The sequence below is a fragment of the Anomaloglossus baeobatrachus genome, chromosome 8, assembly GCF_048569485.1.
Source record: "Anomaloglossus baeobatrachus isolate aAnoBae1 chromosome 8, aAnoBae1.hap1, whole genome shotgun sequence".
Classification (NCBI taxonomy): Eukaryota; Metazoa; Chordata; class Amphibia; order Anura; family Aromobatidae; genus Anomaloglossus; species Anomaloglossus baeobatrachus.
The window spans coordinates 53,768,030-53,796,003 of NC_134360.1; the positions used below are offsets into that span (position 1 = coordinate 53,768,030).

At 49.5% G+C, this 27,974-nt stretch overlaps 1 protein-coding gene across 1 annotated transcript; it reads right to left on the reverse strand.

The window, feature by feature from the left end:
- Positions 1-1,505: 1,505 nt before the first annotated feature.
- WBP11 (WW domain binding protein 11) lies at positions 1,506-27,267 on the reverse strand. Its single transcript, XM_075321626.1, has 12 exons — positions 27,171-27,267; positions 26,539-26,645; positions 23,667-23,698; positions 23,400-23,493; positions 22,944-23,140; positions 19,930-20,063; positions 19,654-19,850; positions 18,564-18,761; positions 3,096-3,200; positions 2,635-2,934; positions 2,370-2,543; positions 1,506-2,160 (listed from the first exon to the last, which is right to left on the reverse strand). Exons 2-12 carry the CDS (start codon positions 26,600-26,602, stop codon positions 1,733-1,735), a joined length of 1,923 nt encoding a protein of 640 aa, XP_075177741.1. The 5' UTR covers positions 26,603-26,645; positions 27,171-27,267; the 3' UTR covers positions 1,506-1,732.
- Between the last annotated feature and the right edge of the window lie 707 nt (positions 27,268-27,974).

Sequence of the window (27,974 nt, forward strand, 5' to 3'; positions counted from 1 at the left end):
GCGGTTCTCCAGTGAAAACTGGAGAACCGGCCGGAAATGTTAACACAGTCATATAACACACTCTCCCCAATATATAAAGTACAAAGGACCCCTGGAAAGATCACTTTCTGTGGTAATAACGTCTCAGTACTTAGCTTGTGAGACGCAGGTGCCTGGTTCCTGGGGGGTGAGCGCTCCGTCCGGCAGGATCCTGAAAGGGCTGCGGATGGAGACCGGTCTCCTGCAAAGCAGTGAGAACCGTGATGGCTCCCACTTCAAGCCAGAGCCTCAGGGGATGGTGAAGGAGCGCGGCATGTGAAGGCTCCAGCCTTGTAAAATCAACCTTAATAGCACCGCCGACACAGTGGGGTGAGAAGGGACATGCTGGGAGTCCAGACTGGACCCGCTTTTCTTCCAAATCTTTGAAATCAAAAATCAAAATTCAGAGAATGCATGTGTGTGTGTGACCTCCTGAACACAAAGCATTGAACTGGTTAGATTTGTCATCCAGGGGGTGTATATGCTCGGAGGGAGGAGCTACACTTTTAGTGTAGTACTTTGTGTGTCCTCCGGAGGCAGAAGCTATACACCCATGGTCTGGGTCTCCCATAAGGAACGATGAAGAAATTGCAATTTCTTGAGCTACCCCGCCACATCACGGCAAATCTCATTGGGGCAGTCCTACTCTAAAATATTTTTTATATAAAATGTGCCATACGGCCTCACATATGAAAAAGTAGAACTGTTCTTAGCAGCGCTTACCTGGTGCTTTTCAATCAATCAATTTTGCCAAAAATCTCTAGTTTTATTAAAAAGTACAGTTTGGAATTTTAGTGCAGTGCACATTATGTGCTGGCTCTCCTGTTTTATTCTTTTTTCAAATAATGGTGCCCGGAGTCGGCGCGTGCGCAAATGGAGCTCTCGGCTCATAATCTCATCTGCACACACGCCGCCTCCGGCCCATTGATCTCCCTGCAGCGGACTTAAGGAAAGCGGCGCCCGAAGGTGGTGCGTGCGCAGATGAGATCTCGGATTGTTATTGAGCCGAGAGCTCCATCTGCACATGCGCCGAGTCCAGGCGCCATTCCTTTGAAGCCCACTCCGCGGACAGTTTCTAGATGCTCCTCCTGCCTCACAGTGCCTGCAGCGAAGATCTGGGACACCTGCAGCATCGCCCTACTCCAGCACTGCCCCTGCCTCCTGTGACTCCGCTCCACCACTGCTACCGACCCCCTCCAGTAAGACACAACTGGATTATCCTACAGACCCATATTTTTTTCCCTCTAAATTTGGGGTGCATCTTATAACACAAAAAGTACGGTAATTTATTAACCTATTGATGGCCAAGCCCTGTATTTGATCAGCACACACACCTGGGCTTTTAAAGCATAGTCACTGCCAGCTGCGCAAAACGTGGTGGTCCCAGCATGTGTGCTCCTGGTAGGACGTAGGACGCAGCTGCGCACGGAGCTGGACCTTTATCCATAAGTGTTTGCCCAGCCCACAGAGCCGCACACAGGGCCACGTTGTTTAAATCACACATTTAATACCAAGACATGAAAAATAAATGTAAATGGTCGACATAATGGACCTAAACGGCATCTGATCTGGAGAGAACATAGAACCGGACTACAATCTGCAGTAATCCCAATATGAGGGCGTCAGCTCGACAGGAGCACAGGGTGCCCGGGCATGAGGTGGGCACGGATGGCGAGCCCAGAGGGCGACTTCAGAGTACATTTCCCTACCCGGCCTATAGCAGCCCTTCCATCTCTTTCATGAACGCCTCATACATATCGTCCTTGGTCTGCACGGGCATTGGGTTTCCAGCCTTGGGACCCGTTTTCACTACCGGCCGGACCACTTCCTCTTCTTGCTTCTTGGCGGGTGACGGAGCTGGGGCACCTTTATTTTCTCTGCGCACTCGCAGGGCAGTGGGTACAAACCGAGTCACTTCGGCCTTAGGATTTGTAATCTGAGGTTTGGCGCTGATGGTGGCGGTAGCTTTCTTCTCAATGGTGGCGCCTCCATCGTCTGACTTGGGTCTTTGTATCAAGCTGGGGGGTGCACTCAGCACCCCGGGATTTGCCAGTGCTGCTGGAGGGTAAAGACCTGGGGGTACAGTGCCAGGAGGAGGAACCATGGGAGGACGCATCATGGGACGTGGAGGAGGAGGCATACCTGCAGACAGGAGCATAAGAGATCACAAAGGTAAATGAATGTCTCACGTACGTCTTCGTCTTATTACATTACTGGGGTCACATGACCAGATTGGACACTGACGTCACAGTATACAGTACATGGTCATCTGACATATTGATTCATGGGGAACCATGCAGGCAGTGTGTCCTACTGACTGCAAAGACCCACACCCAATAATAAAAATATACCTGGAGGTGCTGGAGGGGGTAGTCGCGGTGGGGGTCCACGAGGTGGTGGACCTGGTGGCAGGCCAGGTGGAGGACCTGGAGGTGGCCCTGGAGGACGGCCAGGTGGAGGTCCTGGGGGTAATAATCGTGGTGGAGGACCCCGGAGGCCTGGGGGTCTTAAGAATGGGGGTGCACCTAAAATAGACAGAATACACTGGTTATATTAGCGTCTTAAGTTGTCATCTGAGGATACGTCGATGTCTTGTTCCTTTCACTCATATATTACCTGGTGGTGGTCCTGGTGGCATTCCTGTTGGGGGTCCTGGTGGTCGGAGTGGTGGAACTGGAGGCGGACCCAGAGGTGGTGGCCCTGTCATGATGGATGGTGGCATCTGCAGGGGTGGTGGTGGGACGGTAACAGGTGGAGGTACAGTGATTGGTGCGGAGGAAGAGCTGCTCTCTGCAGATTCGGTTTTGGGCTCTTCGTTCTGCTGCTCGTCCTCGGAGCCCGACTCCTCCTCTGATGAGGAAGATGAGGAATACTCTTCGGCTTCATGATCCTCGTCTTCTTCTGTGACCTCTTGACCTGTGGATTAATGACAAACGGATCCTCCTGACTCTATAGACAACAGATGAACTTTCCGAGAAGGAACCATGTTTACACGAGGTACATCTGCTATTCAGGAGACTGGAAAAGTAGTGTGACCCAAGCCATCTTAGTCTTCAGTGGTAAGGAGGTGGACTTACCGGCCATACGTAACATCATGGCTTGCAGTGGAGTCAGATCTTTGACATTTTTCTTCTTTTTCTTGTGAGACTTTTCTGGAGCATCAGCAAATCGCACGCTGTGACCTGAGGAGAAGACGCTTCATGTTAATATAGAGTAGCAATGCACATACTGTAAAGAAATGAGGAGAGCAAATAGTCCAGAACATGCCGTAGATTAAAAAACTAATGAAAAAAACAATACAAAACATCATGCAATCTCAAGCCATGACTAACATTAACGCGTTTCAAGCAACAGCGTGCACTTAACCATGACAAACATGCATATAAAGTAAAAACAACCAACTTGGGTGTATATATATATATATATATATATATATATATATATATATATATATACACACACACACACAGTACAGACCAAAAGTTTGGACACACTTTCTCAAAGAGTTTTCTTTATTTTTATGACTCTGAAAATTGTAGATTCACATTGACGGCATCAAAACTATGAATTAACACATGTGGAATGAAATACTTAACTAAAAAGTGTGAAACAACTGAAAATATGTCTTATATTCTAGGTTCTTCAAAGTAGCCACCTTTTGCTTTGATTACTGCTTTGCACACTCTTGGCATTCTCTTGATGAGCTTCAAGAGGTAGTCACCGGTAATGGTTTTCACTTCACAGGTGTGCCCTGTCAGGTTTAATAAGTGGGATTTCTTGTCTTATAAATGGGGTTGGGACCATCAGTTGTGTTGTGCAGAAGTCTGGTGGATACACAGCTGATAGTTCTACTGAATAGACTGTTAGCTGCTCTTTTCTTGCCATAATATAAATTCTAAATAAAGAAAAATGAGTGGCCATCATTACTTTAAGAAATGAAGGTCAGTCAGTCCGAAAAATTGGGAAAACTTTGAAAGTCCCCAAGTGCAGTGGCAAAAACCATCAAAATGGGTCACATGAGAACCACCCCAGGAAAGGAAGACCAAGAGTCACCTCTGCTGTGGAGGATAAGTTTATCCGAGTCACCAGCCTCAGAAATCGCAGGTTAACAGCAGCTAAGATTAGAGACCAGGTCAATGCCACACAGAGTTCTAGCAGCAGACACATCTCTAGAACAACTGTTAAGAGGAGACTATGTACAGCAGGCCTTCATGGTGAAATAGCTGCTAGGAAACCACTGCTAAGGACAGGCAACAAGCAGAAGAGACTTGTTTGGGCAAAAGAACACAAGGAATGGACATTAGACCAGTGGAAATCTGTGCTTTGTTCTGATGCACATAACACATAAGAAATGCATAGAAAAATATCGAAAAAACACTCATTGGAAACAATCGCTTCAGTGCAGTCTTAAAAGCTGTAAGTCCAAAGGTATCCTGAATACATAATAGCTCCATCATACAAAAACTCCACCACATGCCCCCCATGCCACCAGGGAAAAAATCTCCTCCAGATACAGGGCATCAAAGTGGAACATTTTGCTTGTAGTAAATGCTTTCAAACAAGATGTAATGAAGGTGAAACAATCCTTGTGAGTAGCTCGATGCCTGGCATACCACCAGGGAACACTGCTCCTGATACAGATCAGCGACTTATAGCAATCAACATATAATAAATCCCTCCAGAGAGATGGACGGCACGCCGCCAAGGAAAGCCTCCCCCCGGCCTGAAAGGTGAGCACTTACCATGTGATAAGCAAATGTCACTAACGGAAACACAGCCAACTGAATCAATTCCCATGAAAAGTTCACATGCCATAGAAATAGCCGGGAGCAACAAAATATATACATAATTATGCAAAAAAAAATTATGTACCGTATTTTTTTGGTTTATAAGATGCACCCCAAATTTAGAGAACCCCCCCAAAAAACAAACAAAAAGGTCCGTCTTATAAACCAGTGGTCTCTTACCGGGTGGGGCAGCAGCAGTGGTGTAGCGGGGTCACAGAAGGCAGTGGCGGAGCAGAGCGATGCTGCGGATGTCCCAGTGTCCCGATGCAGTGGGTGTCCTAGATGCGGTTGCTGGGGCTGCGGGCGCTGTGTTGCTGGGGCTGCGGGCGCTGTGTTGCTGGGGCGCTGTGTTGCTGGGGCTGCGGGCGCTGTTTTGCTGGGGCTGCGGGCTTCAAAGAAATGGCGCCCGAAGTCAGTGTGTGTGCAGATTGAGCTATCGGCTCAATGACAAGCTGAGACCTGATCTGCGCACGCGCCACCTCTGGACGCCATTTTCCTTAAATCCACTGCTGGGAGATCAATGGGTCCGAGGCGGCGCATGCGCAGATGAGATCTTCAGCTGAGGGCTCCATCTGTGCACACGCCGACTGTGGACGCCCCTATTTTGAAGCCCTCACTGCCCACAGCTCCAGCAACACAGCGCCCGCAGCCCCAGCAACACAGCGCCCGCAGCCCCAGCAACACAGCGCCCGCAGCCCCAGCAACACAGCGCCCGCAGCCCCAGCAGCACTGCGCCCGCAGCCCCAGCAGCACAGCGCCCGCAGGCCCAGCAGCACAGCGCCCGCAGGCCCAGCAGCACAGCGCCCGCAGGCCCAGCAGCACAGCGCCCGCAGGCCCAGCAACACAGCGCCCGCAGGCCCAGCAACACAGCGCCCGCAGGCCCAGCAACACAGCGCCCGCAGGCCCAGCAACACAGCGCCCACAGCCCCAGCAACACAGCGCCCACAGCCCCAGCAACACAGCGCCCACAGCCCCAGCAACACAGCGCCCACAGCCCCAGCAACACAGCGCCCACAGCCCCAGCAACACAGCGCTTGCAGCACAGCCGCTGCAGCATTGCCCTGCCTCCTGTGCCCCCGCTCCCCCACCGCCCAGTAAGATACATTTGGACTATAAGACGCACCCTTCATTTTCCTCCCAAGGGAGGAAAAGGGAGTCTTATAATCCGAAAATACGTAATTACTTACCGGTAATGTGTTTTTTCTGAACCCATGACAGCACCACGAGAGAGGGGATCCGCCCTTCAAGGACAGGAAACCTCCAGGATAAAAAGGGGCGGTACCTCTCCCCGCATCAGTTGGTTTGCAGAGCATGAAAGGACCTCCGGAGGAAACAACATTATAACATAACCAGCACCAACATGAACCCCGTGCAGCTAATACACAGCCAATTATCCACATGCAGGGAGGGAATGTAAGGGTGCTGTCATGGGTTCAGAAAAAACACATTACCGGTAAGTAATTACGTATTTTTCCAGCACCCATGACAGCACCACGAGAGAATTACATAGATAGAGGAATAAGCCAAGGGGGGGAAAATCACAGAACCGAGCTCCCCCGGTGAAGCCAGCAAGGATAAGGCCAACTTATAGTGCCTATAGCGAGTGAAAGGGGAAGATTACGTGGCCCCTGACAAGCTGCTCAAAGGTGACATACGATCTTGCAGCCCAGGAGATGGCATTGCCCTTGTGCAGGGAACTTTCAGACCTACAGGCACATACCTACCACAAGCCGAGCAGACGAAGAAGTGGCTGCGCAGATCCACCCACCAAGTGGATTTAGAAGCCTTGAGCGTCTAGCTATCACCCTGAAAGAAAACAACCGGACCTGCCTCTGCTGCAGACAGATATTCCATAAGGAACCGCTAATGTCCAGCAAATGGCCCCCCCCTCCCCTTCCTGATCTTGCCGATTATCCCAAAGGATGGAAGAACAATTCCCTTTTGAATGAAGAAAACATGACGTACTATCAGGAGGCAAGGAGGGGCAGGTTTCAGGACACCTTATCCTTGAAAGCTGAGTAATGGTGGAACTAAGATAGGGCCTGGAAGTCACTAACCCTACAAGCCGATGTGACGGTGTCAGGAAGTCAGTTTCAGAGGCAGAGTAGTTAATAACATGGACTCCAAGGGATCAATGGGGCTTTTTCAGGGCAGATAGAACGAGAATAAGGCCCAAAGGGGGCAAGATACATTGCGCAGAGGGCCAGACCATACCCGAATGAACCGGGAGGCCAGCGGACTCCAGACTGGACACAATAGTACCAGGTAGCAAGGGCCCATATTAGAACTCTTGGTGAACGCAATGACAGACCCAGTGTCAACCCCTTCCGGAAAAACTCTAAAGATTACCGCAACAGTCGTCGGTCCATCAGGGCTCACCCTTGGAAGACAAGAATATTGTCCAGGCCCCTTTTTTTTTTTTTCCAACCGGCTTACTACTGCGAAGAAGAGTAGGGACAAGAACAAGAGAAAACCCTGAGTCGTAAGGTGACCTTTCAAAAAAGACCACACTGTAAGATGCAATATGCCTGACAGGGGGTGAAGATCTGGAACCTGAGTGAGGAGGACCAGTAGGACCCCCGGCCTGGAGAACGACAAGTTACCAGGGAATAGAATCATGGTAATCTGGCAAAAAATGGCGCTATCAGGATCATCACAGCCCTGTTCTCCAGGATTTTCTGCAACATGGCTGGAAACAGGCTATGAGTGGACAGGTACAACAAGGTCACATCTACATTCGAACAGCAGGGCGTCCACCACATGAGGCCGATCCCGAGGATATAGAGAACAGAACCAGTGAACCTTATTTCAGGTCACAAAGAGGTCTATTATCAGAACACAGGCAACGTATAGCGAAGTGGCGATGGACTGACGGAGGACCCATCCCCCGTCTCAACCGGCCGCTGCCGAAACAGTCCAAACCGATTACTCTTCTCCATACAGGAACTGACGACCAGACAGGGAGGGTAGGGACCAGCCCACCGCTCAGTCTACAACCAGCCATATCCTGGCAATTTTTAAGAAAAGAAAAGAAAACAAACCATGGGATTCGCTTCCAGACCACACACCGCAGAACAGGTGACCCCAAAGGCGGGCTCCTTTTTGAAGATGTGCGGCAAAAGCAAGCACCTTAGGATCTCAGGACATCTGAAGCGTGTTTCATTACTTCACCGGTTCAACCAGCAATGTAGGGATTCGAATGTGCCGGAGCGCAAGCACTTGGTCAATGATCCTCAACAATTGCTTGAGTCCCCAATATGTCCCACTGAAGGGTACTACCGTGGGCGCCCAGTCCCACCGAACAGTCGCAATGGCGGATGTAAGGGAACCCTGAAGGGACATAGCACCTTTGAGGGACACCTTGGTGCCTCTGGTGCCGGATCTATTAGGACCGGAAGATGAAATACCCGAACTTCTGAATCGAAGTAAGCCATAAAAAAGAAAATTAGGACTGTCCTTGGACACAATCCTGAGTCTCCTAGTGGATGAGCCTTTTCCGTGTGAGCAGGAAGAACACCCTCCCGCAGAAAGGCGGCACGATGACAGGCAGGCCTGCCACCAAACAAGAAGTTGCCGAGGTAAGGGAAGATAAGCACTTCTCTGCACTGTAACGTCTGAAAATCTTGCGAAGATTCCCAGCCCATCGACATCCCTTGGAAATGTTGCATACCGGAAACGTCGAACGTTTCCTTCCATAAACAGGCTACTCTGAGGAACACTAAACGACGTCGAACTGGACATGATAGTATGCATCCGTCAGATTCACTACGGGTATGTGACCGCCGGGAATAAATGTTTCATACTGGACCTCCCGGACACTATTCCGAAACAGGTTTACCACGAGAAAACTGGTTGCCAGTCTGGGTGAGGCCGCAGATGAGTCTAAAAGGAACGCTGCCGCTCCTTGTGAGAAGAGGAGTGGGGACATGATCCGTCTAGGGGCTCTCAGGCATAGCCTAACCTTGAAGCGGTCAACTCATACTGCCAGGGACTCCATTGTGGAAGCAGCTTCATTAGCTGTTGTAAGCCCCAGCTGAAAATTCCCAGGTATTTGAGGAAGTGGCGTTATTTCCATCCTAGAACGCTGTAAGTCCTTACCTCCCTCATTTTCACAGAATAGGGAAGTGCCCCCCCAATCCCTTCAGCCATTACTTGTCCAGTCTCAACTGTAGAGCCGCTGTGAGCTAACAAGGGCAGGCACAAGCAGCCTAGAGCGGCCGATGACTATTTGAAAACCTGAGAGCAGCGACAGTCAGCTTAAGGGGCCCTGCGACAGAAGGAACAAGCTGCTTCCTCAAAGGGCAGGCTGGGCTGAACTTTGCCTATCCGCCTGTGCCCCTTATATAGCAATGAGGGACCATACATTATCAACAACCGGGAGGCATCACGGGTTCCCTCTTCTAGGCCACAACATACTAAATCGAGACATCTCTTGGGTGCCACTTCAGGGATGCCCATAGCGGGCCCGACCACAGTAACTAGTGTCACATTGTTCTCCATCGAGAAGTCTGAACAACCCGAGATACTGTCAGACATTGATGGGGAAGCTGAAGAATTCCACTCACCCTCTGACCTGACAGTCTCCATAACCAGGGAAGGCAGGCCTGAATTTCCGAAGGCCATGACGCTGCAAAACTGTCAAGCCAACATCGGGCTTGACAGCCCTAATCCAAGTCCTCACCTGAGAGGTTGTGCTCAATACCCTTCTGGCACCACTTCTGAGACCAGGTATCAGACATCTCCTGATTAAAGGGAGCGTGGTCCAGGTATTGAAGTGTATCCATTGAGTCCGCCCCAAAAACAGGCAAGAGTGGCTCTGAACAAAGTGAACTTTCATGAAGGTCACTTACCACCCTGATGCAGAGGCGGAACTGGGGTAGGAGGAATGATGGCATCTGATCAATCTCCCCTGCAGGCTCTGGGCGTCGGTCCTGCCGGAGTTTAGACTCCACTAATTGGACCAGGTGCCAATCCTTCCAGAGAATCACATGAGCTAGTATACCCCTCCGCGTTGAGGCTTGCAATCACACTGCCCCAACTGCGCGCCAGCCTGCGCTGTCTGGTAGGAGCAGAACTGGAGGTTGCCGCAGTGAGCCCCCTTTGTTTGTTTTTTTTTTTTTTGAATGACATGAATGCTCACATCTAAAGGGTTACCAGTCATTTGAGCGCGACCGACAAGAGCCATATGAGTGCAGCAACTGCCAGCAACCAGCTCCCTCTGTCCCCCAGCTGTCAACACGGAGCTGTTACCGTGTACATAGCAGTCTGCAAGAACGGAGTCAAACCCATAACGTTATAGGAGCCATGTCGCTAATGCGGAGGCCGACCCACACCAAGGGTCTCCAACACCAGGCCCGCAGGCCACATGCAACCCTGGAAGCTGTTTCCAGCAGCACGGGGACAGCCGTATTCCACCGGCGGGGGTGAACCTTCAGTTCATCTCACTGCAGCCGAGTCTCAGCACACAGCCGGTGTCTCTTCCGGGAGGTGACGTCAGCTGAGCGTCATGCGAGAACCCAGAGAAGATCCCGCGCCTGCGCGCACACACACACCCCATGCGGCAGCGGCCATCCTCAAGATGGCGTCCCCCATTGTCTCTCCTGCCCAATCACCCGGAGTGGCCGGGCAGATACTAGTGAGGCCCTGAAGCACACTGTGGGACACCACCACTGACCTCTAGGCCGGTAAGACAGCGTCACTGCTCCTGCAGCATTGGAGCGTGGGAGACACTGACATTCACAGGCATAGCCCCCGTGGGCTGCTGGGGCGAGTCCTCAGACTTGCTGCTGGTAGGCTCCGCTAGTCACAGGTGAGGCCAAAGAAACAGGTACATGCCCCGTGGGCCTGCAGCCACGAGGACGCCACCGCAAGGAAGCGCAGCAGCAGCCACGAGGACGCCGCCGCCGGGAAGCGCAGCAGCCGCAGGGAAGCGCAGCAGCAGCCACGAGGACGCCACCGCAGGGAAGCGCAGCAGCAGCCACGAGGACGCCACCGCAGGGAAGCGTAGCAGCAGCCACGAGGACGCCACCGCAGGGAAGCGCAAAAGCAGCCACCTCCATCACAGCCCCTGGCGCCGGTGGGAAGGAGAGGGGGGGGGGGGAGGGAGGGAGTCCACGCGCAGATGGAACCCCCGTGGGTTTGTTGCGGCGGGAGAGCACTTGCGGTCGACCAAACCTTACCTGGTCCCCGCAGGCTCCACACCACGTCCTCGCGCCTGGAATCCGTCCTGGCGTCACCGGAGGATGGTGTGCCGCACGCAGGCCCGACCCCCGTGGGTCCGCTGCGGCAGCTCCACGGCACCTCAGCCGACCGCAGCAGGACCCATGCCGCTGCCAGAGCCAGCCGGCTGGGCGACGGTTTTGAATCTTCGGCCCAACAGGACCATCCTGGATCTCTGGAGGCTCCCTGTTCAAGGACAGGAAACCAACTGATGCGGGGAGAGGTACCGCCCCTTTTTATCCTGGAGGTTTCCTGTTCTTGAAGGGCGGATCCCCTCTCTCGTGGTGCTGTCATGGGTGCTGGAAAAAATACAATATATATTTTGTTGCTCGCGGCTATTTCTATGGCATGTGAACTTTTCATGGGAATTGATTCAGTTGGCTGTGTTTCCGTTACTGACATTTGCTTATCACATGGTAAGTGCTCACCTTTCAGGCCGGGGGGAGGCTTTCCTTGGCGGCGTGCCGTCCATCTATCTGGAGGGATTTATTATATGTTGATTGCTATAAGTCGCTGATCTGTATCAGGAGCAGTGTTCCCTGGCGGTATGCCAGGCATCGAGCTACTCACAAGGATTGTTTCACCTTCATTACATCTTATTTAAAAGCATTTACTACAAGCTAAATATTCCAATTTGATGCCCTGTATCTGAAGATTTACGGCTCTCACAGACCTGTAACTTCTTTAAGAGGCTCCTCTGTCCTCCACTCATTACCTGTAGTAATGACACCTGTTTGAACTTGTTATCAGTATAAAAGACACCTGTCCACAACCTCAAACAGTCACACTCCAAACTCCACTATGGTGAAGACCAAAGAGCTGTCGAAGGACACCAGAAACATTGTAGCCCTGCACCAGACTGGGAAGACCGAATCTGCAATAGGCAAGCAGCTTGGTGTGACGAAATCAACTGTGGGAGCAATAATGAGAAAATGAACGACATACAAGACCACTGATAATCTCCCTCAATCTGTGGCTCCAACCAAAAGTGTGCAAACCAGTAAAAGCAAAAGGTGGCTACTTTGAAAAACTTAGAATATAAGACATATTTTCAGTTGTTTCACACTTTTTTGTTAAGTATTTCATTCCACATGTGTTAATTCATAGTTTTGATGCCTTCAATGTGAATCTACAATTTTCAGAGTCATGAAAGAAGGGAATTTTGTTTACTTACCGTAAATTCCTTTTCTTCTAGCTCTAATTGGGAGACCCAGACAATTGGGTGTATAGCTACTGCCTCCGGAGGCCACACAAAGTATTACACTTAAAAGTGTAAGGCCCCTCCCCTTCTGCCTATACACCCCCCGTGGGATCACGGGCTCCTCAGTTTTAGTGCAAAAGCAAGAAGGAGGAAAGCCAATAAACTGGTTTAAGCAAATTCAATCTGAAGGAATATCGGAGAACTGAAACCATTCAACATGAACAACATGTGTATACAAAAAAAAAACAGGGGCGGGTGCTGGGTCTCCCAATTAGAGCTAGAAGAAAAGGAATTTACGGTAAGTAAACAAAATTCCCTTCTTCTTTGTCGCTCTATTGGGAGACCCAGACAATTGGGATGTCCAAAAGCAATCCCTGGGTGGGTAAAATAATACCTCGTAATAGAGCCGTAAAACGGCCCCTTTCTACAGGTGGGCAACCGCCGCCTCAAGAACTCGTCTGCCTATGCTGGCATCCGCCGAAGCATAGGTATGCACCTGACAGTGTTTCGTGAAAGTGTGGAGGTTGGACCAGGTAGCCGCCTGACACACAAGCTGAGCCGTAGCCTGGTGCCTCAAGCCCAGGACGCATCCACCGCTCTGGTAGAATGGACCTTCAGCCCTGAGGGAACCGTAAGGCCAGCAGCACGATAAGCTAGAGAATTGGTTCCTTGAACCACCGAGCCAGTCTTGATTTGGAAGCCTGCAACCCTTTACGCTGGCTAGCGACAAGGACAAGAGTGCTTCCGAGCGGCGCAGGGACGCCGTACGATCGATGAAGAGTCTGAGTGCTCTCACCAGATCTAATCAAGTGCAAATCCTTTTCACATTGGTGAACTGGATGAAGACAAACAGAGGGTACGGATACCCTGATTGAGATGAAAGGGGGGATTCCACCTTAGGGAGAAATTCCGGAACCGGACGCAGAACCCCTTGACCTGGTGAGACACCGGGAAGGGGACTTTGCACGACAATGCTGCCCCGACAGACACTCTCCGAAGTGAAGTGACTGTCCCTAGGAAAACCACTTTCTGCGAAAGGCGTGAGAGAGAAAAATCCCTCATAGGCTCGAATGGTGGTTTCTGCAGAACCATCAGCACCCTGTTCAAATCACAGGGTTCTAACAGTCGTTTGTAAGGAAGGACTAAGCGGCAAACCCCCTGCAGGAACGTGCGTACTTGAGGTAGTCTTGCTAGGCGCTTCTGAAAAAAATACAGAGAGCGCTGAGATTTGTCCCTTAAGGGAACCGAGCGACAAACCTTTTTCCAACCGAATTGCAGGAAGGAAAGAAAGTAGGCAAGGCAATTGGCCAGGGAGAAACTCCCTGAGCAGAGGACCAAGATAAGAATATCTTCCACGTTCTGTGGTAGATCTTGGCAGATGTGTGTTTTCTGGCCTGTCTCATAGTGGTAATGACCCCTTGAGATAACCCTGCAGATGCTAGGATCCAGGACTCAATGGCCACACAGTCAGGTTGAGGGTCGCAGAATTCAGAAGGAAAAAACGACCCTTGAGACAGCAAGTCTGGTCGGTCTGATAGTTCCCCCGGTTGGCCTACCGTGAGATGCCACAGATCCGGGTACCACGACCTCGTTGGCCATTTTGGAGCGACGAGGATGGCGCGGCGGCAGTCGGACCTGATCTTGCGTAACACTCTGGGCAACAGTGCCAGAGGAGGGAACGCATAAGGGAGTTGAAACTGCGACCAATCCTGAACGAAGGCGTCTGCCGCCAGAGCTCTGTGATCGTGAGACCGCGCCATGAATGCCGGGACCTTGTTGTTGTGCTGAGACGCCATTAGGTCGACGTCCGGCATCCCCCAGCGGCAACAGATCTCCTGAAACACGTCCGGGTGAAGGGACCATTCCCCTGCATCCATGCCCTGGCGACTGAGAAAGTCTGCTTCCCAGTTTTCTACGCTCGGGATGTGAACTGCGGATATGGTGGGTGCTGTGGCTTCCACCCACAGCAGAATCCGCCGGACTTCCTGGAAGGCTTGCCGACTGCGTGTCCCACCTTGGTGGTTGATGTAAGCCACCGCTGTGGAGTTGTCCGACTGAATTCGGATCTGCCTGCCTTCCAGCCACTGCTGGAACGCTTTTAGGGCAAGATACACTGCCCTGATCTCCAGAACATTGATCTGAAGTGAGGACTCTTGCTGAGTCCACGTACCCTGAGCCCTGTGGTGGAGAAAGATCGCTCCCCACCCTGACAGACTCGCGTCCGTCGTGACCACCGCCCAGGACGGGGTTAGGCAAGGTTTCCCTTTCGATAATGAGGTGGGAAGAAGCCACCACCGAAGGGAAGCTTTGGTTGCTTGAGAGAGGGAGACGTTCCTGTCTAGGGACGTCGGCATCCTGTCCCACTTGCGTAGGATGTCCCATTGAAGAGGACGCAGGTGAAACTGCGCGAAAGGGACTGCTTCCATTGCTGCCACCATCTTCCCCAGGAAGTGCATGAGGCGCCTCAAGGGGTGTGACCGACCTTGAAGGAGTGATTGTACCCCTGTCTGTAGTGAACGCTGTTTGTCCAGCAGAAGCTTCACTATCGCTGGAAGAGTAAGAAAACTCCATGCCAAGATATGTCAGCGATTGGACCGGTGTCAGATTTGACTTAGGAAAATTGATGATCCACCTGAAACTCTGTAGAATCTCCAGAGTAACGTAGATGCTGTGTTGGCATGCCTCTTGAGAGGGTGCCTTGACCAGCAGATCGTCTAAGTAGGGTATCACTGAGTGACCCTGAGAGTGGAGGACCGCAACTACTGTAGCCATGACCTTGGTGAAAACCCTTGGGGCTGTCGCCAGGCCGAACGGCAGTGCCGCGAACTGAAGGTGTTCGTCTCCTATGGCGAAGCGCAAGAAGCGCTGATGCTCAGGAGCAATTGGTACGTGGAGATAAGCATCCTGATATCGATCGATGCTAGGAAATCTCCTTGGGACATTGAGGCGATGACGGAGCGGAGGGATTCCATCCGGAACCGCCTGGTCCTTACGTGTTTGTTGAGCAGTTTTAGGTCCAAAACAGGACAGAAGGACCTGTCCATCTTTGGAACCACAAACAGGTTGGAGTAGAAACCGTGACCCTGTTGCTGAAGAGGAACCGGGACCACCACTCCTTCTGCCTTCAGAATGCCCACCGCCTGCAGCAGAGCCTTGGCTCGCTCGGGAGGCGGGGATGTTGTGAAGAATCGAGTCGGAGGACGAGAGCTGAACTCTATCCTGTAACCATGAGACAAAATGTCTCTCACCCAACGGTCTTTTACTTGTGGCAGCCAGGTGTCGCAAAAGCGGGAGAGCCTGCCACCGACCGAGGATGCGGTGTGAGGAGGCCGTAAGTCATGAGGAAGCCGCCTTGGTAGCGGCGCCTCCGGCAGTCTTTTTAGGGCGTGATTTAGACCGCTACGCGTCGGAGTTCCTCTGATCCTTCTGAGGCCTTTTGGACGAGGAGAATTGGACCTGCCTGCGCCCCGCAAGGACCGAACCTCGACTGTCCCCTCCTCTGTTGGGGTATGATCGGTGTAGCCTGAGGAAAGGATGTATCCTTTGCCTTGGATTGTTTGATGATTTCATCCAGTCGCTCACCAAACAAGCGGTCTCCAGAGAATGGCAAACTGGTTAGGCACTTTTTTGGAAGCAGAATCTGCCTTCCATTCCCACAACCACAAGGCTCTGCGTATTACCACTGAATTGTCGGACGCAACCGCCTTCCGGCTCGCCGAGTCCAGGACAGCATTAATGGCGTATGACGCAAACGCTGACGTTTGAGACGTTAAAGACGCAGCCTGCGACGCAGACATACGTGTGACTGCTTCAATTTGCGCTTGAGCCGCTGAGACCGCTTGGAGCGCCCAGACGGCTGCGAAAGCTGGAGCCAAGACACGGCAATAGCTTCATAGATGGATTTCAACCAGAGCTCCATCTGTCTGTCAGTGGCATCTTTGAGTGAAGCCATATCTTCCACTGCAACTAAGGATTTAGCTGCTGGAGATAGGAGGTCCACATTGGAACACTGAACCCAGCCCTTGACAAGGTCAAAAGGGAAGAGATAACGTGTATCCTTAAGGCGTTTTGAAAAAACGATATCTGGACAAGCCTGGTGGTTCTGGACTGCCTCCCTGAAGTCAGAGTGATCCAGAAAGCGTACTCCATGTACGCTTGGGGAACCTGAAACGGAACTTCTCCTGCTGAGAAGCTGACTCCTCAGGCGTAGGAGCTGAGGGAGAAATAACCAACATATGATTGATGGACGCCGTAAGATCGTTCACTACGGTGTCACAATCAGGTGTATCCAGGTAGAGAACGTTCTCAGGATCAGAATCCTGATCAGATACCTCCGCCTTATCATAGAGAGAGTCCCCATGCTGAGACCCTGAATGATGCGGTGACGTCGAGGGATGCTCCCAGCGAGGTCGCTTAGGGGGTCTGGGACTGCGGTCCGAGTCAGACCCCTCACCCTGGGATCCCTGAGACACTCCAGGAGCACCTTGTTGTACCAACTGGGGGGGGGGGGGGGGACCAGGGGCAATGAATCAACAGAGCCCATGGTCTGAGGGACCGGTCTGGACTGCAAGGCTTCTAGTATGTTAGCCATAGTCTCAGAAAGTCTGAAGTAAATGAAGTAAATACTGCAAACTCCATCCCCATCACCTGGACCATTAGCAGAGACTCCGGCTGAGTAAGTTCCACAAGGGCCGTGCATTGCATACAATTGGGGTCCGTGGAACCTGCCGGCAGTATAGCCGTACATGCTGTACAGGCTGCATAGAAAAACCTGTGCTTTTGCACCCTTGTTTTTCACAGACGATATGCTGTTATCTCCCCCGACCATCAAGGAGGGTATATAGCCAAAATACAAAAGTGCGACCGAACAGTGCAATGTATAGCGTACAAGCATATATCTATATGTGCATTTCGGCACTAGTGGGGTCAGCACCACAGGTGCTGCTTACCGCCCGGTCACAGCGGGTGTGTGACCACCAGAATCCCTGCCAGGGTCTTCCCAAACTTGTCTCTTTTCTCAGTCACAGAAAAAACTGACATGAATGGCTGCCGGCGTCCTGTGTAGAGGAGGAGGCCGTGGGCGTGCCCCAGAAAGTGCGGGAATCCGGTTTCACACTGTGTACAGTGAGAGGGGTGGAGTATGCAAAGCATGCTCCATCTCTCAGCGCTGCCGTGCTGTGCAGCGTCACGCCCTTACCCTGACTGGCAGGCCAGTGGGCGGTAACGAAGTGAGAGTAGGCCGCAAAAGCCGGGGACTAGAGTGATAAGCGCGGCCCGGCATATAAGCCCTGGTCGGCGCGGAAGTCCCCGGCGCACCACAAGTCCCAGCCGCGCCTGAGATAAAAATGGCAGCGGCGGTTAGCGCGGCAGTCCCTCAATACTCTAACACACCCAGCACGCTGTAGTGTGCGATGGCACCAGTGCGGGCAGCGCCGCCATCCCTGGCGCACTAACACACCCAGCAGTGCTGCCGTGTGTCTGTGCGCGGTCCCCTTCATGGGGACACAGAGTACCTCAACGTAGCAGGGCCATGTCCCTGAGGATACTCAGCTCCATGTCCAGCAGATTCCCAGGGGCTGTGGATGGAGCACGGCCTCAGTGCCTGGAGACCGATAAGATCCCACTTCACCCAGAGCCCTAAGGGGATGGGGAAGGAAAGCAGCATGTGGGCTCCAGCCTCCGTACCCGCAATGGGTACCTCAACCTTAACAAACACCGCCGACAAAAGTGGGGTGAGAAGGGAGCATGCTGGGGGCCCTAGTATGGGCCCTCTTTTCTTCCATCCGACATAGTCAGCAGCTGCTGCTGACTAAACAGTGGAGCTATGCGTGGATGTCTGACCTCCTTCGCACAAAGCATGAAAACTGAGGAGCCCGTGATCCCACGGGGGGTGTATAGGCAGAAGGGGAGGGGCCTTACACTTTTAAGTGTAATACTTTGTGTGGCCTCCGGAGGCAGTAGCTATACACCCAATTGTCTGGGTCTCCCAATAGAGCGACAAAGAAATAAACATAACTCTTTGAATGAGAAGGTGTGTCCAAACGTTTGGTCTGTACTGTATATATATATACACACACACATATATATATATATACACGTACATACATACATACACAGACATATATTAACCCATGTCGGTTGTTTAATTTTTTTCATTTTTTATTTTGTTCACCTGGGAGCTGGACCAGGTTACCCCAAGCCCCACATTTCATCTTACCTTCTCCGGGAAGCTGTATTCTCTCTGTGTTTGTCTCTACATACTATAAAGGGTTAAACCCTAATACAGACCACAGAATAAGCATAACCTTATCCTCGGACTGATGAGTGATGTGACTCACCTGCCGCCTTCTTGTCCCCACCACCTTTCTTGTCATCATCCCGCTGAGAGAACTCCGCGCTGTCACTATCCCGGCCGTCTGACTGATTGCTGTCGCTGTCCTCGTCGCTGCTGCCTTCATCTTCCTTATCCTGCTCCATGTCATTGGGATAGTCCTCATCCTCACTGGAGCTGGAGACGTCATGGTGACTTTTCAGCCCTGAAGATATGAGAGCGTCAGAGGGTCGGGATGTAGAAATGATCGCATATGCAAACAGGTGCCACATGGGGGAGACAGGATCTATTAACGGGGGTAACCACTATCAATACTTATACACACCTCTCAAACCCTCTCTATAGGGCAGAGTGGACCCAGGCAACTCATGTCAATGGAAACATGTAATACTACACTTCACCATTAGTGGTCACTACACAACAAAATTGCAGATGCAACATGAGCCTGATCTACAGTGGGATAGCCCCTGGTGGACTCTTGATATAAAATGTACACCCTATTTTGGGGGTGGGTGTATACAGTGGGCTCAGAAGCAGCGTTATTTAGCATATGCCTGCAACAGCAGAGATCGGAGCAAGCTCTTATCGCTGCTGTTTAACCACTTCAATGCTGCAGACAATCTCTGCCGTGCCATGGAAGTTGTGCAATAATGGTGGGACACTTTTGGGAACCCAATGGCGGATGATCGCTGTCATCTTTGTACTCCCATAAAGCCTGGGTCATATCTACCGTGCAAAGCAAAGCAAACCCAAAAGACAATGGCGTATTTGTGTCACACCTCCCATCTCACCGCTCTGGGTATTTCAATAAAGAGAAGGTGAATGGTGTCATTAAAAATCACAAGTGATTCTGTGAAAAAACGAGCCACGGTACGGCAATGTCGATAGGTAAATAAATTAATGACCCTTGGCAGAAACAGGCCTGCAAGTATGAAAGCACAAAAATAAAAATTGACCCCATCTAGAAAGGGTGAAGCAGCCCCCGAACGGAGGCCACAACACATTATATATACTGTACTAGAGGAAAACTGGAGACAGAGCAATGGAGTGTCTACTACATCCCCCCCATCAGAAGGGACCCCAATAGTGGCACTCACCTCCCTCAGGACTGTACCTCTCATCCTCTCTTCTTCTCATTATATTCTCCAAAGCAAACCCGACCCTGCGCCCGTACATCACCAGCACTTGTGGTGGGGGAGGACCGGGCGGGGGCCCAGGAGGCTTCTTCCCTGGAGGTAAACGAGGGACCCCATGTCCTGGGGGGAACGGCATGGCGATACCACGTCCGGGGGGTCTAGGATTGTAGATCAGCGTTACAGTATGGCGGTTGGAGGACTCTGTAGAGTGAAGGACAATCGTGTTATTACACTCACCCATAGGCAGATGTCTTCTTCAGGATGGAGGGCGGCTGTGCTCCGGGGAGGGGGATGTCCTGGATCAGAATATTAGACGGAGCGTGTGGCAGGTCCGGCAGGGGGATGCTCTCCACCTCCACGTGCTGCGCATTCTGCAGATAGAAACACAACATGTTACTGATGTATTGGACAGCTGATAACAGAGAACACTTAGTAGGAGCCTGGAAGAATCCCTCAATAACTCTGCTTCATGTCATCTGTCCTGGAAGGTGGTGGTTTACACAGCTGATGGGTTTGTTACAGTGTATCAGTCCAATCTGGGAGCTGCTGATGTGTAGCTATAACTGGATTCAATGCTTAACCCCTTAACGACCGCGGGCAGTAATATTACGTCCTAGCGGTCATAACGTTACTGCCTGCGGTCTGCCGCGATCAGCACACATCTCAGCTGATTTTCACAGCTAAGATGTGTGCCTGCTAGGCACGAGCAAAATCGTTATCTGCTCGTGCCGTTTAACCCCTGTAATGGCGCTGTCAGTATGTGACAGCGCCATTATAATCGCGGTAAAGTTTTACTTACCGCCCCATGCCGGAAGTCACGTGACGTGATCACGCGACTTCCGGTAGTTGTCATGGTAGCACAGGGTCATGTCATGACTCCTGTGCTAGACATGAACTACTTTCAGTTTCACTTGGCCCGGAGCCGAGTGAAGCAGAAAGTGAGCGTATCTGCTGTTTACAGCTGTGATCAGCAGATAGGGCAGAGCGATTGGATTGCTGATCGCTATAGCACCCTATAGGGGGACTAGTAAAATAAAATAAAAAAAAAAGTTTTAAAAAATAAAAAAAAAAACAAAACCTACAAGTTCAAATCACCCCCCTTTTACCCCATTGAAAATTAAAGGGTTAAAAAAATAAAAAATATGCACACATTTGGTATCGCCGCGTTCAGAAATGCCCGATCAAAATATAAAATCAATTAATCTGATCAGTAAACGGCGTAGTGGCAAGAAAATTCCAAACGCCAACTTTTTTTGTTGCCACAACTTTTGCGCAAAATGCAATAACAGGCGATCAAAACGGTGCATCTGTGCAAAAATGGTACCCTTAGAAACGTCAGCTCATGACGCAAAAAATAAGTCGTCGCTGAGCCATAGATCCCTAAAAATGAGAACCCTACGAGTCACGGAATATGGCGTAAATCGTGCGCCACTTTCTTCAGACAAAAGTCCGATTTTTTTTTTAACCCCTTATGTAAAAGTAAACCTATACATGTTTGAGGTCTACGAACTTGCACTGACCTGAGGCATCGTACCCACACATCAGTTTTACCATACAGTGAACACAGTGAATAAAATATCTCAAAAACAATAGTGCTATCGCACTTTTTTTGCACTTTTTTGCATTTGGAATTTTTTTGTCGTTTTCCAGTACACTATATGGTAAAACTTATTGTTTCATTTAAAAGTACAACTCGTCCCGCAAAAAATGAGCCCTCACATGACCATATTGACTGAAAAATAAAAAAGTTACGGCTCTCAGAAAAAGAATGGCGAAAAAAAAAACGGAAAGCGAAAAATCGGCCGGTCGTAAATGGGTTAACCCATTAAGAACCAGTCAATTTTTTTATTTTCACCTGTTTTTTTTCCCCAGGGCCGTAACGTCTTTAGGTTTCCTTCTCTACAGCCATGTGAAGCCTCTTTTATTCAGTACAAGTTATAGCTTTGATGCACTCCATTCACTAACACATCATTTACTGAAAATCGAGGGGTAAAAAACCCCAATGCCGCTATTGATTTCTGATCTTTTATGACGTTCACGGTGCGATAAAAATAAGGCCGCCTTCACACTGCGTTCCCCTCCTCACTCAGTGGTCCCGTGGGGTCTCCCTCCGAATTCCCCACAAAACGGGATTCGAACGTATGCACTGACAGGCCAATGACTATAATGGTGCAGATAGAGTCACAGTGTACTCTGTCGTGCACCATTTTTGGGGCAGACACCCAGATGTAGTAGACGCACTGGTACTTGACAAGTTGTTGCCTGAAGCAGCCTCAGGTGCTGAGCCTGCACCATACCTGTAAGATGCCGACTGATAAACACGGCTGGCATCTTGCTGTTTAACCATTTAAATGCTACTGCCTGCTGTTGATCACCAATAGCATCATTTAAACATAGCCATAGGGGTGTAATGTATTGTCATAGCAGCCATGGGTTGATGAATTCCCCATTGCTGCCCTCTGTGATGCCCATCTTGAAGCCAAGCTTCATAGGAGACCATGATTTTCTCTATACACTACAATTCAAACATACAAAATAAGTGATCAAATGATCTTAGGCTCAAGTCAACTTAACCCAGAATAGTCCAGTACTTTTCTATATCCAGACTCCTCACTGGTTCTCACAGATCTGGATTATCAGATTTTCTAGATTACTAGCAGAGCTTTAGGCTCTGTGCCCATGAGACAACGTACCCGCGGATTTTGCAGCAGGTTTGTCCGCAGGTTTCCCGCAGCAGCTCCCCGGAATCCGCAGCTATCCATTGCTGCAGAGTTGTTGCGGTAAACCTGCGGAAACCGTGCCGATTTTGTGCAGAATTCCTGAATTCTAACTCCATAGTGGAGGAGCGGGAATTCCGCAGATATTTCTGCATGAATAATTGACATGCAGTTATGTGCGCCTGTGAGACATCCGCAGCATTTTCCGCAGCCGCACATACCGCAGCATGGATACAGCACTCCCCAAATCCCATAGGATAACATGGGGAGTGTCTGTACTTGCGAAAACCTGTGGATTAATCTAGAAAATCCAGGAATATCCGCAGGTTTTCCGCGGCAAAATCCGCGGGTACATTGTCCCGTGGGCACATAGCCTTAAAGGGAAACAAACTATTACATCCCCCTGGATTTCACGCCTTGGATTTTAGGTTCTCCAATTTACAGCAAATAGATCTTGAAAATAGGGAGTCGCAAAACACAAGTCTTAGAAAACTGCAGAACTTTTTAGCTTTACAAATACGGAGACGCCCCCACCTTAACAGCATCGAAGTACTGGCTGAGCTGCGCCCTCTTGTGCTCATAGTCCAGCTCGATTTTGCGCAATTCTTTGTAGGTTTCGGGGTTCTCCTTCTCGTACAGACGCAGAATGCGCTCGAATGTCTCCCTCAGCTTCTTCCTTTTGTCTTTGAGAACTTTCTCGTTCAGCTGTGGCTGCTGCACGGGGTTAAATTCTATAAAAAAAAAAAAAAAAATAGATTTCTTCAGTGCATGGTGCCTGCAGGAATCGACACACTCGGTTTGGGTTTTATGTAGAGTCATGAAACAAGAGGCTCTGGATGAGCACGGTTTTAGATCCCTCGTAGATCGTGATGTCATGCAAACAATGGACCTGTGGCTAAGTTTTTGTATTCCCTTTATATTAATCAGTCAGACCCCCTCCCCACACACACACACACTGATTTAATCCATGGATTTGGAGACCGCGCTCACCCATCTCATCCAGCTTCTCCATGTCTCGGATAATTTGCTTTGGGTCTTTCATTTTCAGCACAGCCGCCCGCACCATCATCCTCTGCTTCTTGTTCTACAAGGGAAACAAGCAAAGAAATAACACCTTAATCACCAACATATACCACAGAGCTGAACTCAGAGTGTACCCAAAGCTTGTACTGCACAGAAGAGTCTCATCATCCGCAGGACGTCAGACGCAAAACAAGAGGCTGAAAATGGCTGCAGTCACTGGTGACAAGTCCTCACCTTTTTCAGCTCCCTCTTCCTCGCCTCCTTTCCTATAGAGAGGAGAAGAGAGCAAATGATCAGTACAGACATCCTAGTCACATCCAACAGGAGAAATCCAACTCTGACTCCACTATATAGAAACACTTTATAACTACCAGCCTCAACCTGTGGAGCTCCCATATTCAGAGCTATAGTGAGATTAGTAATCCTGTATTATATTTCAGAGCTGCACTCACTATTCTGCTGGAGTCACTGTGTACATACATTACATTACTTACCATGTACTGATCCTGAGTTACATCCTGTATTATACTTCAGAGCTGGAATCACTATTCTGCTGGTGCAGTCACTATGTACAGTTAGGACCAGAAATATTTGGACAGTGACACAAGTTTTGTTATTTTAGCTGTTTACAAAAACATGTTCAGAAATACAATTATATATATAATATGGGCTGAAAGTGCACACTCCCAGCTGCAATATGAGAGTTTTCACATCCAAATCGGAGAAAGGGTTTAGGAATCATAGCTCTGTAATGCATAGCCTCCTCTTTTTCAAGGGACCAAAAGTAATTGGACAAGGGACTCTAAGGGCTGCAATTAACTCTGAAGGCGTCTCCCTCGTTAACCTGTAATCAATGAAGTAGTTAAAAGGTCTGGGGTTGATTACAGGTGTGGGTTTTGCATTTGGAAGCTGTTGCTGTGACCAGACACAACATGCGGTCTAAGGAACTCTCAATTGAGGTGAAGCAGAACATCCTGAGGCTGAAAAAAAGAAAAAATCCATCAGAGAGATAGCAGACATGCTTGGAGTAGCAAAATCAACAGTCGGGTACATTCTGAGAAAAAAGGAATTGACTGGTGAGCTTGGGAACTCAAAAAGGCCTGGGCGTCCACGGATGACAACAGTGGTGGATGATTGCCGCATACTTTCTTTGGTGAAGAAGAACCCGTTCACAGCATCAACTGAAGTCCAGAACACTCTCAGTGAAGTAGGTGTATCTGTCTCTAAGTCAACAGTAAAGAGAAGTCTCCATGAAAGTAAATACAAAGGGTTCACATCTAGATGCAAACCATTCATCAATTCCAAAAATAGACAGGCCAGAGTTACATTTGCTGAAAAACACCTCATGAAGCCAGCTCAGTTCTGGAAAAGTATTCTATGGACAGATGAGACCAAGATCAACCTGTACCAGAATGATGGGAAGAAAAAAGTTTGGAGAAGAAAGGGAACGGCACATGATCCAAGGCACACCACATCCTCTGTAAAACATGGTGGAGGCAACGTGATGGCATGGGCATGCATGGCTTTCAATGGCACTGGGTCACTTGTGTTTATTGATGACATAACAGCAGACAAGAGTAGCCGGATGAATTCTGAAGTGTACCGGGATATACTTTCAGCCCAGATTCAGCCAAATGCCGCAAAGTTGATCGGATGGCGCTTCATAGTACAGATGGACAATGACCCCAAGCATACAGCCAAAGCTACCCAGGAGTTCATGAGTGCAAAAAAGTGGAACATTCTGCAATGGCCAAGTCAATCACCAGATCTTAACCCAATTGAGCATGCATTTCACTTGCTCAAATCCAGACTTAAGACGGAAAGACCCACAAACAAGCAAGACCTGAAGGCTGCGGCTGTAAAGGCCTGGCAAAGCATTAAGAAGGAGGAAACCCAGCGTTTGGTGATGTCCATGGGTTCCAGACTTAAGGCAGTAATTGCCTCCAAAGGATTCGCAACAAAATATTGAAAATAAAAATATTTTGTTTGGGTTTGGTTTATTTGTCCAATTACTTTTGACCTCCTAAAATGTGGATTGTTTGTAAAGAAATGTGACAATTCCTACAATTTCTATCAGATATTTTTGTTGAAACCTTCAAATTAAACGTTACAACCTGCACTTGAATTCTGTTGTAGAGGTTTCATTTCAAATCCAATGTGGTGGCATGCAGAGCCCAACTCGCGAAACTTGTGTCACTGTCCAAATATTTCTGGACCTAACTGTACATACATTACATTACTTACCATGTACTGATCCTGAGTTACATCCTGTATTATACTCCAGAGCTGCACTCACTATTCTGCTGGTGGAGTCACTGTGTACATACATTACTTATCCTGTACTGATCCTGAGTTACATCCTGTATTAGGCTATGTGTCCACGAGAGAATGTTGCTGCGGATTTTTCTGCATGAAAATCCGCGGCTTTCCCGCAAAATCCGCACCTTTTCAAAGGTGTGGATTTACCGCGGATTTTGGTGCGGATTTTTTTTTTTTCCCCCAATTCTGAAGCCAAAATCCGGATCAAAATCCGCAACAATAATTGATATGTTGCAGATTTTTCCGGATCAAAATCCGCACCAAATCCGCCGCGGAAAAATCCGCAGCATGGGCACAGCATTTCCAAAAAGTCATAGAAATGGCTGGGAAGTGCCGCTGCTGCAGATTTTCGGAAAATCCGCGGCTTTTCAGCGAGAAATCCGCGGAAAAATCCACGCATTTTCCGCAGCGTGGGCACATAGCCTTAGCCTAAAAAAAAAAAAAAATCCGCACCAAAATCCGCGGCAATTCCGCGGTAAATCCGCACCTTTGAAAAGGTGCGGATTTTGCGGGAAAGCCGCGGATTTTCATGCAGAAAAATCCGCAGCAACATTCTCTCGTGGACATATAGCCTTATACTCCAGAGCTGCACTCACTATTCTGCTGGTGCAGTCACTGTGCACATACATTACTTATCCTGTACTGATCCTGAGTTATATCCTGTATTGTACTCCAGAGCTGTACTCACTATTCTGCTGGTGGAGTTACGGTGTACATACATTACTGATCCTGAATTATACTCCGGAGCTGCACTCTCGCAGGCTCATGCTCAGTATATGTGACTTACGGGCCTGATCTGTGGGATTCATGAACTTCCCACTCTTGGTGGAGGACGTGGATCTTCGCCCCATCTTGCTGTCCTCTTTCTTTCACCGTCCCACTGAGAAGAGAAACCTGTGATAAGAAGCAGATGGAGATCAGTCATGAATATCAATATCGGTGTCCAATCTGAAGCTGGGACACTCATCTTGTTCCATCTGCACAATATTTACAGGATCTTTGTTTGCAGTCAGTGAATGGAAACGATTCTATTCTGTCCCGTCTCACAGCTGAGGGTTTGGTACACTGGCTTACATTAGCAGCACAAGGCTCCCCAACAGTCCATTACAATGTATCAGTCCATGGTATTCAGTGAAGACCGGGTACAATGTAACAAACCCTCAGCTGTGGGAAGCGCAGGAATGGCTGTAATGAGGAATGTTCCCATTCATTTGCAGCAAGCAGAGGTCTTGTACATGGTGATAAGTGGGTAGGAGGTCCAGACGTGTGATATGATGGAGATAACAGTGACGCTCTGCTGCTCCGGGGACACTGCACTTTGTTTTCCTGCAGTTAAGAGTTTAGGGTCGCTGTACAGCTCTTGCAACTATCGCCCGATATCTGGTGATCTGCCAATTTGATCCGCAGCCATTAGCTCACCTGCGAGGCTGCTCCAGCTCCGAAGCGCACAGCCCGCACTTCCGCTTCCGTGTCCAGGCAACGCACGCATCTACTTCCGGGGTCACAGCAGTAACCAGTCACGTGTACAGTAAACAGACCCTTCCTCGTCACTAGAGGCAGAGCTGAGGTCCGGAGTGTCAGCGGCGGCGGCCATGTTTCCGTAGCCCCGTATACAATGTAAAGCAGATACAGACTATTACACCACTGCTCCAGGAACCACGGACATTTTTGGGGAAGATTTCTTTCAATTATCACCTATCACTTACAGCAAAAGATGGGAACTAAAGAGCATTTCAAAAAGTATATTAAACTTTCGTACAAAAAGACATTACACAAGTGAAGGCTGAAAACTAACATATGCGGATGCCTATATATATATATATATATATATATATATCTATATATATATATATATATATATATGTATATAATATATACAGTACAGACCAAAAGTTTGGACACACCTCATTTCTAGAACAACTATTAAGAGGAGACGTTGTGCAGCAGGCAACAAGCAGAGGAGACTTGTTTGGGCTAAGGAACACAAGGAATGGACATTAGACCAGTGGAAATCTGTGCGTTTGAGATCTTTGGATCCAACCACCGTGTCTTTGTAGAAAAGGTGAATGGATGGACTCTACATGGCTGGTTCCCACCGTGAAGCATGGAGGAGGAGGTGTGATGGTGCGGGGGGGCTTTGCTGGTGACACTGTTGGGGATTTATTAAAAATTGAAGGCATACAGAACCAGCATGGCTACTACAGCATCTTGCAGCGGCGTGCT